The following is a 14,717-nucleotide window of genomic DNA, read 5'->3' on the forward strand; positions in this document are numbered from 1 at the left end:
AAGAAGCTGACGTCTCGGCTGCAGGAGGCTGAAGGGGTAGCCCCGGCTAAATGTTTCAGTTTGGAGAAACTTAAACGGCAGCTACCGATCGAAGGAATGAGGAAGGATACGGATTTGAAGGATGATGTGCTGCACATGTGGAACATGCTGCCTTTCGCTAACTTCCCCGTGATTGAGGAAGAGATCTTTGGCCATTCTCCCACTGAGTCAGGTGTAGTGGGGAGGGCGAGCTGTGGGCAGTCTGAGTTGCGGCAGGATCGGGAAGGAGGAGAGGCGGGGCCCCGGACATGGGACAGGGGGCTCCGAGCTGTAGTGGTGGCCTGAGTGAGAGAAGAGTTGGCAAACAGGCCCAACGTATCCCTAGTAGTGTCTGAGCCTTTTGGGTTTAGGTGAGGGGGTACGGAGGTCTCGGAGGGTTAAGAAGCTCTCAGGTTGGCCTATGTAGCGCCCGTGGGACGGAAGTAAGGTCCACTGTTTGGGGAGCACTGTCACTGTGTGTATCTGTGTATGTGTGTGTGTGGTGTGTCTGTAGGACTGGTTGGCGAGTTACTTAGAAGTCATGAGGACATGACTTTATTTGGTGGGGGGAGAGTGTAAAGGGGTTTCGACTTTTATGTTACTGCGGAGGCTAATTAAAATGGCGTCTTTGTTATGTTAATCTGGGGAATGCGGCTTTGTTGTGTTAAACGCTGAGAAAGTTTGCGCTAGCAGCTTGTTTTTGCTTTAGAGTGTGATAACATGGTGCTATTAACCAATTGGGATAGTTGTTATGGTTTTGGTGTATTTGAAGATACTGTATGCGCGGGGTTTTGGGGCAGAAGGCGGGAGAGCGAGACAGAGGATGGACCAGGTGCTGTGAGTCCGCTAACGGGGTCGGACGTCAAGCGGGGCATTCGGCGAGGAGACGGAGATGGACTCGTGTGGAGCGTCTGGTCGACCACCGTTGTTGGTCCCAGGCGGCCGGTCGAGGTGGTCCAAGGGGGTCGCAGGGTGAAGAAGAAGGTCCTTGAGCTCCAACTGTTTGTGCACGAAGAGATTGAACTTTGATAAGTGTGGCGCCTTTTATTTTCCTTTTATATTTTATTCTCTTTTAATTATATAGTTCCAGTAATATCTATAAACTGTATATCATTTAATTGCATCTGGTGTATTGTCTGTTATTTGGGCGGGGTGGGGTACCTCACACAGCATCCACACAAACGAATTACCCAGTTTGGTGGGGCCGAGGCTGTTTCCCTAGACGACAGCAAGCCGAGCGACCCTGAGGGTGGCCGGGGGGGCTACAGATAAATTCCCCCTCTTGTAGACAAGGAAACTCTCATACTGTTTTGAAGAGCGGGAATATTCTTCCTGCTGACTGAGCCTGTTTCATCCCTTTAGCAGCTCCATTAGAATGAATGACCACTTTTGTGTCAAAGAGATGTTGTTATATAGTGCTTGGATAATCTATTTCAGAAATGTTGATGAGTAGATGTTGGACAGAATGTCTCTATTAAGTCAGATTGAAGGGGTCGGTGTCCTCTCAGAGGAAGAGCTTCAATTTGGGACCTTGAGCTCACAATCTACCTTGTAATGATCTTACATCTTATCGTTTATTTGTACTGCACTTTCTCTGCAGGATTTATACTTTATTGTGCTACCTCAGTACACTATGTAATGATTTGATCTGTATGCCTTGGTACATGTGACAATAATAAACCAATTCCAATACTACTACAGTCTGTTTAAGGAACGGTTGAAACAAACTTACAGCAGCTTCTCCCAATAAAAGCAGGATAATTTCTGAACCACAATGCAGTGAATGATAAAGAAAGAAGAAAGCCCTTAACTCCAAGTGGAGTCATCGGGACGCCGTCATGACGGCGTTTTTTTAAGCAGGCTTTCTTATTTTTACGAGCCCGAGTTGCTGGCTTGACACTCAACCCAGCACGGATGGAAAGCGTGCAAGGGAGCCAGCTGGATTTGAATTCGGGATCCTTCACTCCGAAGTCTCGTGCTGATTATGGTCTGGGTGGGCACAGGAGTACATTCAGCCAGAGACTCATTCCTCCAAGATGCAGCACAGAGTGTCATAGGAAGTCATTCCTGCCTGTGGCCATCAAACTTTACAACTCCTCCCTTGGAGGGTCAGACACCCTGAGCCGATAGGCTGGTCCTGGACTTATTTCATAATTTACTGGCATAATTTACATATTACTATTTAACTATTTATGGTTCTATTACTATTTATTATTTATGGTGCAACTGTAAAGAAAACCAATTTCCCCCGGGATCAATGAAGTATGACTATGATGCCACTACGCCACCAGCCAGCTGGCAGTGAATGATAAATGGGTTTATTATTGTCATGAGTCCTGAGGTACAGTGAAAAATTTTTCTTGCATACAGATCAATTTATTACACAGTGCATTGAGCTAGAACAAGGTAAAGCAATAACAATGCAGAATAAAGTGTAACAACTACAGAGGAAGTGCAGGTAAACAATAGGCTGCAAGATCATAATGAGGTAGATTGTGGTCAAGAGACCATCTCTTTTCTCAATGGGCCAGAAGCTGTCCTTGAACCTGGTGGTACGCACCAGGCTTTTATATCTTCTGCCTGGTGTGAGGGGAAGAGGGAAAAGAGAATATCTGGAGTGAGTGTGGTCTTTGATTATGTTTTTTGGAGGGAGTGGAGGTTCTGTGCAAACTTGATCTCAGTAAAAGTAATAATGTTATCAATTTAAATTGGCCAGAGCCAGTGCAGGTGTGATCATCTGTATTATGGACTCCTGTCATGTAAAATTGTGATTCTTTGGTCTAGACAATAGAACAATACAGCATAGCATGGGCTTTTCAGCCCACTATATTCTGCTGACCTTTTAACCTACTTCACGATCAATTCAACTCTTCCCTCCCACACATCCCTGTGCCTATCTAAGAGCCTCTACAATATCTCTAATGCATCTGCCTCTACCACCACCCCCAGCACTGTGTCCCAGGCACTATCTGTGTGAAAAACCTAGCTCGGACATACACCCTAAACAGATGCCCTCTGATAGAGATTAAAAGATGAGATTAGCTTTATTTGTTACATGTATATCGAAACATGCAGTGAAATGCATCATTTGCATAAATGACCAGCACAGTCAAAGGATTATATTGGGGGCAGCCTGTAAATGTCGCCACGCTTCCCGTGCCAACTTAGCATGTCTACAGTTTACTGAACTTAACCCGTACATCTTTCAAATGTGGGAGAGCACCCAGAGGAAACCCATCCGGTCAGGGGGAAAACATACAAATTGCTTACAGTCAGTGATGGAAATTGAACTCAAATCACAATCACTGGCGTCAGGATAACTGCTAATCCACTGTACCGCTGCTCTTCTTCCCCTGCTCTCCCCCCCCCCCCCCATTTCTGCCCCAGGAAAAATTCAGTTCTGTTCAAGTTTAATTGTTATTCAACCATACATGAGTACAGCGTTACTCCAGGGCCAAAGTGCAAAATACAATACCAATAATCACACACAGCACACACTATATAGCGAGCACCTATGGTATCACAGCCACGCAATAAAAGAGTTCAGACTCAAGCCATCAATCTACAGTCAACCACAATAGAATTTGTCTTCCACCAAGTGAACATGTAGGGGGCAGGCAGCAACTCTGGCCTGGACACCACTCCACTCTGCCCCCAGTGGAGTGTACCAACTCCGTCGACTCTCTCCTGGCAGCTGTAAACAGGTAACACTGCGTCTTGAGGCTTAGTCCTCGCATATACAAGATAAACACATATAGAATATCTGTAAAATGCAACCACCAATATTTACAGTCCACACCCTCAGTCCATTGAATGCCCAGAATTCTGCAGTGGACAACAATAGGTGCTAGCTGTCCACTTTTTAAGCCTCTTGTAATCTTGCACACCTCTATCATATTGCCTGTCATCCTTCGCTCCATATAGTAATCATCTACTCTTTTTCTATGACTAGGCCTCTCTGACGTTGGAGGAAAAGCAGCGTCTGGCTAAGGAGCAGGAACAGGCTCAGAAGCTTCGCAACCAGCAGCCGCTTGCCCCAACAGCTGTAAAGGTTTCTGCTCCCAGCTCACAGGTACATCTTTGCAGACTGTTGGAACTCCAAGGAATCACTAGGAGCTGCTGTAGATTCATTGGTCCAGTGGTTATGGCAGCGGAGACCAAACCTATGATTGTAGCGTTATTCGCCCTGATTTTTATTTGCCTCTTTTGTTTTGCTTTACTCTGACAGCACAAGTTACCACTCTCGGTGCACTGCATAAACCTGAGCAGTGTAAGCATCGTAAATATCATTTAGTCACAGGAGAAAAAAGATTTCAGGCCTATTGTCACTTCGCAGATAGAATGTAAAACTGCTGGGAGTAATTCAAGTTAACTTGAAGATTGGGGTTGAAAGGGATAATAAATCAGCTGAATGTCATGACAGAGTAGACATGATGGGCTGAATGGCCTAATTCTGTTCCTGAGTCTTATGGTCTTAATGGCATGGAGAGATGGAAGGGAAATGTGTGTAAGGAATATGTGGAATTAATAAGAAGTGGGGAAAAATTTGTGTTCCATGAACAATTATAATTATTGACCAACAGAGATCATTAGGAGCTTTTGGGAACAGACCTGTGAAATTTTTGTTTGGATATGTACAGTACCTGGCTAACGGCCACAAGAGGTGATTTACTTGAATAACAGTGATGGGAGACTTCAGTTATGACGATAAAGCTGAAGGAAATGCTTTTCTTCAGGGATTGAAGAAGATTTAAGGTGACATTTAGTAAATGTTGGTAACTTGGTTTCTTATTGTCTGTTGTACTGAGCTACAGTAAGAAAAATGTCTTGCATGCTATCTATACAGATCATTTCATCACATCAGTACATTGAGGTAGCATAAGGGAAAACGCTGACAGAGCACAGAATAAAGTGTTACAATTACAGAAAAAGTGCAATGCAGGCAGGCAGTAAGGTGAAAAGTCATAATAAGGTAGGTTGTCAGGTCAAGATCTTAATCTCATGCAATCTTAACAAACAATAGTCTCATAACTGTGGGACAGAAGCTGCCTTTAAGCCTGGTATTGTGTGTTTTCAGCTGTGTTTTCATTTTCTTGCATGCATTTACAAGAAAATAAAGAAATACAACAAAAATTATGAAAAACTATACATAAACAGACTGGCAAACAAGCAATGTGCAAAAGAAGACAAATCACAGTTGCAGAGTCCTTGAAAGTGAGTCCATAGATTGTGGAATCAGTTCAGTGTTGAGCGAGTGAAGTTATTCATGCTTGTTCGGGAGTTTGGAGCATAATGGTTGTGAGATAATAGCTGTTCCTGTCCCTGGTGGTGTGGCACCTAAGACCCCTGTACCTCCTTCACAATGGTAGTAGCAAGAAGAGAGCATGGTCCAGATGCTGAGGGTCCTTGCTGATGGTTGCTGCTTTCTTGGGGCAGTGCTCCTTGTAGAGGTTCTCAATGGAAGGAAGGACTTTTCCCAGATGCCCTAATTGGTATCACCAGTATTTGGGAAGAGCTGAGGAAGGTGGGTTGCAGCATCATAGGCACAGGACATAAGATAAGCATTCTCAAGAAAAACTAATTTAACACACATTGTACACAATTTGTACAAGTAAGAACATACAACTGTAATGCTGTTTTGAAGTGATTTCTGATGATGACCACTTAAAATTAGAACTTCTGTTTTCCATTTTCTGTTCACAGACGAAAGACCTGACAAGCAGCTTGTTGGAAAACATGACGTCCATGAACTCGTTCTCCATCAACTCATCCAGGCCAAGCTCTGCGCAGACTGCTTCTTCAAGCGGCTTTTCCGCTACCGGCCCAGCAAATAGCACCATGGGGTTCACCAGACCCAGCACCAGCCTCAACGCCTTAGGGGGCACGAGCAACGGGGGAGTCTTCAGTTCCACCTCACCTTTCCAGTCCTCTTTCGCCATGGGGATGGGCAGCACAGGGCAGAATATCTACGCCAGCCAAGGGAGCTCCAGCATGAGCTGGATGCCCGTGTCGTCATCTGCCAGCCTCCCAGCTTTTTCCGGCATGGGTTCTCTCAGCCAACCCCTACGCGCTTCAGTGCCGCAGCCCAGCAAAGCCATGGACATGTCTGCCCTAGACAACCTGCTGGGCCCTCAGAAGAGCAAAGTCAGCATGAACCAGATGGCCCAGGTACCACAGATCCATCCAGCACCTCAAAACCAGTGGCTGAGCCAGTTTGTTCCCGCCCAGGGCTCTCCGGCTGCCAACAGCCCAATGGGAGGGCCACATCCAAGGGCCATGGGGCAGCCGGCGTTCCCTGTGACCCCTCTACCGGCCAACCCATTCATGTCGCCCCAGAACTTCGCCCAGGCTGGCTTGCCCACGAACTCCACGGCGTCCAGCACGTCAGCCAATAACGACTTGAAGGACTTGTTCGGCTAGTAATTTCCCACCTTTACTGCAAACACTTTATTTCACCCATCCCCTCACCCCACCCCCCCAGACAGAGACCAATTAAATATGTTTCAGTTCCATTTGGGTACTTTATGCTTTTATACAGAAGTTGTTCCATTTACTTTGCTGCTGTGAAACCCACATGGCCTTACGCAATAAAAGCCACAAACTGCTTTGAAAACGTATCCCATGTGTCATAGGTTGTCCTTTAGCTGGGTGTTGCAGTGAGGAGGTTGTCCGCCTTCGAAATTCCATCCGGTGAGATGCTGCCTATCTGGGAGCAGTTCTGGAGCCTTACTTAATGTACAATGATATTAAGCAATGTAATTTATTCCATGTCTTGTCTCACAGTTTCTGTTCAAATGGCAGTAATAGTAATCTTGCCACCTTGGCTTCTGATAAGCGAATCTACATTGCCTGGAGGACAGAGTCAGGTAATTTACAGTAGCCACCTGATCTCTCCATCTCCTTCTCATCGGGCAAGAAGTAAACATGAGCCACTACAAAGACCTTTTTAAAATTCGCAGGAATATCTCTGATCAGCCAAGCCACGGTTCAGACCCAATGTGAATACTCTTGACACTAGCATTATGGCCTTTATGGATACTGAATTCCAAAGTTATCAAACAAAGAAACATTCCTTTTTTTTTAGTTCTAAGATACTTGAGTGTCTTCTTGAAATTGTCTTCAGGTCATTTTTAGGTATTCTGTTTGATTGTAATGATTTGCTGATGATAAAATATATTGTGTGCATATTTTGGCTAAGTCTTTGTGATGAATTCTGCAAAAGTTTAAAATATACTTTGTCCTAGCATGGTGTTATTGTAAATCAGTTTTGCTGAATGCTGAATTAATTTAAAAAGACAGGAAATATTCTTCTACGCCATTTCAGATTATATGTATAGTGTTCAGCAACTTTAAGTCACTTTATACAAGAGAGAGCTGGTATAGTTTTGGAAGTTAGAAAGTGAAAATACCAGATTAATTTAAAGGAGGAAAAAAAGACAACTTAAGATGTTTTAACATTAAAGTGAAGAAAAGCCAGCCAGCATGATGTGTGTGTGCAGATTTCTCGTGGGTGGGAGGGGAATGCAGAGTAAGAGTGAGATTGCAGCATCCTTGCCATTAATGCTGGTGGGTGTGGGGGAAAGTTTCTTACTGGGCAAACTGGAAATGTGACTGTTGCATGCAGACATACTATTGTCTAGAGAAAACATTCGCAGAAACACTGGCAGTCAACATACTTTAAAATCCATCCATGGCCAGTCAGATGTTGATCTTGTGTAGATTGTGAATTTAAATTGGCTTATTATTGTCTCATGTACTGAGATGGTGAAAAACCTGCTTTGCTTCCTCTGGTGCATGCCATCCATACAGATCATTTCATCACACTACTGTGTTGAGGTTGTATGAAGGAAAATAATAACAATGCAGAATAAAGTGTTACAGCGAAAATGCAGTGCAGGCAGACAGTAAGGTGCCAGGCTGTAATGAGGTAGGTTGTGAGTTCTAGTTCAAGTTTATTACCATTCAACTGTACAGATGTATACAGCCAAGCAAAGCAACGTTCCTCTGGACCAAGGTACACAACATAGTATATATAACACACACGCACTAATATTACCATAAATAAGTGATATGGGAGATCAATAGGATCAATAAGTGGTTTTCTGAGTGAAACATTAAACTGAAATCCCACTTCAAAGTGCGAGGGATCATATGGCACCATTCCGGAAAGGAGCAGACCTCTTCCATCCACTGTCAGTTTAGACCTCTGAATGCTCCATGGATGCAACTAACTCACTAATCCTCTGTCACATTTATTTATTTATTGTAACTTATAATAGTTTTCTTATGCCTTGTACTGTCCTGCTGCCACAAAACAACAAATTCATTACAAATATCAGTGATAATAAACCTGATTCTGATTGGTTGTTATCAAAATACCTTTCCCGAATGAGCATGGAACACAACAGCACAGTAGAACCTCTATTGCCTAAGATGTTATGCCAACCCTTTAACCTACTCCAAGATCAAATAGTGTTCACAGTTTCATTGCCCATTCAGAATCTGATGGGTGGTGGGGGCGGGGAGGGAAGATGCTGTTTCTGAAACTTTGAGCGTGTATCTTCAGGCTCCCTTACCACCACCTTAATGGTAGCAATGAGGAGCAGGCACATCCTGGATGATGGGAATCCTTAATGATGAATGCCACCTTTTTGAGACATGGCCTTTTGAACACGTCCTGGATGCTGGGGAGCCTAATTCCCATGATGGAGCTGGCAGAGTTTACAACTTCCTGCAGCTTTTTCTGATCCTGTGCAGTGGCCCCATGATGAAGCAACCAGTTAGAATGTTCTCCACAGTACATCTATAGAAATTTGCAAGTGACTTTGGTAATATACCAAAGTATTCACACCCCCACCTCATGTTTTATTGTTTTACAACATTGAATCACAGTGGATTTAGTTTGGCTTTTTTGACACCGACCAACTGAAAAAGACTCTTTTATGTCAAAGTGAAAACAGATTTTCTACAAAGTAATCTAAATTAGTTACAAATATAAAGCACAAAATAATTGATTGCATAAGTATTCACCCCCTTCAAGTCAGTATTTAGTGGAAACGCCTTTGGCAGCAATTACAACCTTTTGTTGTTTTTAAGCCATTCCTGTGTAGCTTTGACTTTATACTTCTTCTGGGGTGATTGTCTTGTTGGAAAACAAATCTTCTCCCAAGTGGCAGTTCTCAAGCAGACTGCATCAGGTTTTGCTCCAGGATTTCCCTGTATTTTGCTGCGTTCATTTTACCCTCTACCTTCACCAGCTTTCCAGACCTGCTGCAGTGAAGCATCCCCACAGTATGATGCAGCTGCCACATTGCTTCACAGTAGGGATAGTGTGTTTTTGATTATGTGCGATGTTTGGTGTTTAGTCTGAAGGTCAAAAAGCTCAGTTTTAGTTTCATCAGACCATAGGGCCTTCTTCCAGCTGACTTCAGAGTCTCTCACATGCCTTCTGTTAAACTCTGGGCAAGAGTTCATGTGTTTTTTTTTTCCAACAGTGGCTTTCTCTTTGCCATTCTCCCACAAAGCTGCGACTGGTGAAGCACCCGGGCAACAGTTGTATGTGCAGACTCTCCCATCTCAGCCACTAAAGCTTGTAACTCCTCCAGAGCTGTCATAGGTCTCTTGGTGGTCTCCCTCACTGGTCCCCTTCTTGCACGGTCACTCAGTTTTTGAGGATGACCTTCTCTAGGCAGATTTACAGCTGTGCCATATTCTTTCCATTTCTTGGAGATTGTCTTAACTGTACTCCAAGGAATATTCAGTGACTGAGAAATTTTCTTCCATCCATCTCCTGACTTTTAATAACCTTTTTGCGAAGTTGCTTGGAGTGTTCTTTTGTCTCTATAGTGTAGTTTTTGCCAGGATACTGACTCACCAGCAGTTGGACCTTCCGGAAACAGGTGTGTTTTTACTACGGTCAATTGAAACACCTTGCACATGGTGATCTCCATTTAACTAATTATGTGACTTCTAAAACCAGTTGGCTGTACCAGTGATGATTTGGTGTGTCATATTAAAGGGGGTGAATAATTATATTTGTAATTAACTTAGATCACTTTGTAGAGATTAGTTTTCACTTTGACACAAGTCTTTTTCTGTTGATCAGTGTTTTTTTTAAAAAAAAAAGCAAATCAAAATCCACTGCGATTCAGTTTGGTAAAACAATAAAACATGAAAACTTCTTGGGGGGGGGTGAATTCTTTTTATAGGCACTGTCCCAACTCTTAAAAACTCCTAATGAAATACAGCCACAGTCATGCCTTCTTTGTAATTGCAGCAACATGTTGGGCCCAGGATAGATTCTCAGAGATGTTGACACTCAGAATTTGAGAGTACCCACCCTTTCCACTGCTAATCCATTGATGAGGACCTGCTGTGTGTCCCTTCCAAAGTTGACCCCACACCCTTTTAAGCAATGTATTAAATCTTACTGAGTTGCCAACTGTCTTTTAGAACATAAAACATTACAGGCCCTTGATCTTTTAGCCAGTTCCAAGTGCAATCTAGCCCTTCCGTCTCACATAGGCATATGGATGAAAGAATACTAGAGCTATCTAGGAGTCCCTTGAATGCCCCTAATGTATCCACTTTACCATTACTCTGTAAAGTCCGATCTTGACACCGCACTGTACGTCCCAATCACCTTCAAATTATGTTCTCTCATATTAGCTTTTTCGCCCTGAGAATACTCTATGGCTGTCCATTCTATTAATCCCTTTTATCATCTTGTACACCTCCCATCTTCCTTCGCTCCAAAGGGAAAAAACCTACCTTGCTTACCCTCTCCTCATAAGATGTTCTCAAATCCAGGCATCATCCTGGTAAATCTCCATGTACAATAGTGTACTGCCGGACAATGCAGGATCTCTAGTGAAAAACATGGTTCATTTGAACCTTTTGTCATTGTTCGTAACAGGTTAACCTTTTAACATGGGGTTCATGTTAACCTTTGAAGAACTTCTATATATGCACAGTGGAGAGTATCTTCTCTGCTTGCATCATGACCTGTTATGAAAACACCAATGCCCAAGAGCAAAGGAAGTTTACAAATAGGCGTGGACACAGACCAATCTATCATAGGCAAAGCCCTCTCCACCACTGAGCACTGCCACGAAAAGCAGCATCCATAATCAAGGATCCCCGCCATCCAGGCCATGTTGTCTTCTCACTGCTGCCATTGGGAAGAAGGAGCCAGGAACAGTTATTACACTTCAACCGTCAGGCTCCTGAACCAGCACTCACCCTCACTCACTGAACATACTCACTTTACAAGGACTCATATTCCCGGTAGTATTTATTTATTATTGATGTTATTATTTTTCCACAGCTTGTCTTCTTTTTCACATTTTTTTTTTGTTAGCCTTTGTGTGTAGCCTTTCCATTGATTCTGTTGAATTTCTGTTCTACTGTGAGTGTCTGCAATAAAATAAATATCAGGGTAGTATATGGTGATATATATGCACTTTGATAATAAATTTACTTCGAAATTTTGTCAGAACCAGAAAGTGTTGGTAATTAACAGAGGAAAGAGTGAAATGGAAATTTGTGCTGAGATGGGAGATTAAATAACAAAGGATCAGTACAGGGGCCGCTATTGTTTGTGATATTGCCATAGAGCACTGTAATATGAAAACTGGCTCTTTGGCCCATCTAGTCCATGCTGGCCTGTTTTACTGTCTCATCCCAGACTAGACCTGCACCCAGACCAGTGGAAACATTCCACACTCATACTCACTCTGAATGATGAAGTTCCCCTCCATTTTCCCTTAAAATTTCACCTTTCATCCTTAACCTATGACCTCTAGTTCCAACCTCACCCAACCCCCAGAGGGTGATTATATAAAAGGGGGTTTCCTATCTATAAGATTATAAAACATAGGAGCAGTATTAGGCTATTTCTCTCATTGAGTCTGCTCTGCCATTCCATCATGACTGACTTATTATTCCTCTCAAGCTCATTCTCCCATCTTATCACTGTAACATTCGACATCCTGACTAATCATGACCCTATCATCCTCTCGTTTAAATATACCCAATGACTTGGCCTCCACAGCCACCTGTGGCAATGAATTCCACAGATTCACCACACTATCCCTACCAGGCAAGCCCCTTGATAATGGAGCAATAAATATTTGGTCTCCCAGTGATGCGTAACACACTGTGGCTCAATATACCAAAGCTATTGGGCTACTAAAGATATTGATGAAAAAATAATATTTATTAACAGTGCACTTCACTGTGGAAATATTTACTGACAGAATTAGGAGAGTTATCTTTTTACAGAATCAAATTTTACTTGACTGAATTAATAAATTTCCAACTTTTTTTTTGTCCCCATGTGCTCTCAATAATCAAGCCAGTACAATCAATAGAATTATTGGGTTGTGCAACTCACTTCACCACTCTCTGACTAGAGAAATTATGCTTCAGCTGGGTTCTAAAGGGACGGTCTTGTATTCTGAGGCTGCACCGGCCACTCCTTTGGTAACCGACTCGGTTGAACTAACGCTTTGCACTGCTGTATTACAAAGTTTATTTCTTCAAGATGAGTATAAAGACCAAAATCAAATTAGCCTTCATGATTAATGTATTTACCTGCCCAAGGCTTTTGACAGTGTCAAGAACTGGTACCAAACCTTCATCTGCAGCCTCACCAGAAGTTTATACTATCACGGTATGATAGTGTTCCTCTGGAAGCAAGTGAAGACATATTTCATTGTATCCTTCCATGTACATGTGATAAATAAATCTCAAATGGCAAACCTGAAAACTCATATTGGAGGACCATTCCATCTGTGTAACCTCCAGCCTGATCACATGAACATTGGTTTCTCTAACACCTGGTTATTTCTCCCCCCTTCTTTCTTGTTGCATGTTGCATTCCCCAGTCACCACTTCACACCTTTCTTCTACATCCCTCCTTCACTTACTTCCATAACCCACTAACCTCTTGTAACAGATGCTGCCTTCTTCAGCCCTTCACCTCTTTCACCTATCACCTCCTAGCTCCTTAACTTCATCCTACCTCCCATAAGGGAATAAGACAGAGGAGCAGAATTAAGCATAGGGCCATCAAGTCTTCTCTGACATTCCATAATGGGTGATTTATTATCCCTCTTAACATCAGGATGCTCTTTATCGACTACAGCTCAGCATGCAGTTCCATCACCCCCTCAAAATTAATCAATTACCCTTGGCCTCAATACCCCCTTGTGCAATTGGATCCTGGATTTTCTCACTTGTAGACCTCAGTCAGTTCAAACTGGCAATACCATCTCCACCATGATCTCCATCAATATAGGTGCACTACAAGGCTGTGTGTTTAGTCCACTGATCTATTCGCTGTGACTGTGTGGCTATGCAGAGCTAAAACACCATATTTAAGTTTGCTTGTGACACCACTGTCATGGGCTGAATCAAAAGTGATGAATCAGCATGCAGGAGTGAGATTGAAAATCTGGCTGAATGGTGTCATAACAACAACCTCACACTCAATGTCAGCAAGACCAAGGAACTGATTATAAACTTCAGAAGAAGGAAACCAGAGGTCCATGAGCCAGTCCTCATCTGAGGATCAGAGGTGGAGAGGGTCAGCAACTTTAAATTCTGAAGTGTTACTATTTCAGAAGACCTGTCCTGGCCCCAGCACATACAGTAAGTGCAATTATGAATAAAGCACAGTAGCACCACTATTTCCTTAAGAGTTTGCAAATATCTGGCATGTCATCTAACATTTTGACAAATCTATAGATGCGCAGTGGGCAGTACATTGACTGGCTGCATCACAGCCTGGTATGGAAACACCAATGCCCTTGAATGGAAAATCCTACGAAAAGTAGTGAATACAGCCTAGTCCACCAACTGTTGAGCACATTTACATGAAAGATGTTGCAGGAAAGCAGCATCCATCATTAAGGACCTCCACCATTCAGGACTGCTCTCTTCTCACTGTTGCCAGCTGGAAGAAGGTATAAGAGCCTCAGGACTCACACCACCAGGTTCAGGAACAGTTACTGCATCTCAACCTTGAACAAGAGCAGATAACTTCACTCAACTTCACTTACCCCATCATTTAAATGTTCCCACAACCAATGGACTCACTTTTAAGGGCTCTTCATCTCATGTTCTTGATATTTATTGCTTATTTATTTGTATTATTGTTTCTTCTTTTTGCATTTGCTCAGTTTGTTGTCTTGTGCACTGTAGTTGAATATCCTAGTTTGGTAGTTTTTCATTGATGTTAGGGTTACTGTTCCATAGATGTATTGAGTATCCCCCACAGGAAAATGATTCTCAGGACTGTACGTGGTGAAATATATGTACTTTGATAATAAAAAAATTACTTTGAACTTTCTTGTTACTCAGCTGTCCTGAGGGACAGGGACAAACTTGTGCTCACATACCAACCAGATTGAATATTCCAGTGGGGAGCTGAATAATCCAGGGCAAGATCCATTTGGAGAGATCTCTTCCTCTGGGATGCTGGAGGGACCTCCCTCTGGGATGCTGGAGGGACCTCACTCTGGGAGCTGCCCTCTGTGTCAGTCTCCTGATGTCAGAGAGGCACTGGGGACCGAGTGCACAATTTGGGATATCCTGTTGCAGCTGGACGGGATATTGGTGATCAAAGTTGCGTTTATTGTCTATGACAAGTCTGGGTATATACGGGTATAATGAAAACCTTACTTGCGATAGTCTCA

General features: G+C 43.1%; 1 protein-coding gene across 1 annotated transcript in view; it reads left to right on the plus strand.

Moving 5' to 3' along the window:
- The window catches only part of scyl2 (SCY1 like pseudokinase 2), a 96,292-nt gene extending 81,948 nt beyond the window's left edge, over nucleotides 1-14,344 (plus strand). Inside the window, exons 17-18 of the mRNA XM_063058435.1 lie at nucleotides 3,971-4,090; nucleotides 5,722-14,344. Of these exons, the coding sequence (XP_062914505.1) occupies nucleotides 3,971-4,090; nucleotides 5,722-6,438 (837 nt within the window). The 3' untranslated portion in view covers nucleotides 6,439-14,344. The remainder of the gene's footprint in view (nucleotides 1-3,970; nucleotides 4,091-5,721) is intronic.
- The last annotated feature ends 373 nt before the right edge of the window (nucleotides 14,345-14,717 follow it).

The sequence above is a fragment of the Mobula hypostoma genome, chromosome 9 (genome assembly GCF_963921235.1).
Source record: "Mobula hypostoma chromosome 9, sMobHyp1.1, whole genome shotgun sequence".
In the NCBI taxonomy this organism is placed as follows: domain Eukaryota; kingdom Metazoa; phylum Chordata; class Chondrichthyes; order Myliobatiformes; family Myliobatidae; genus Mobula; species Mobula hypostoma.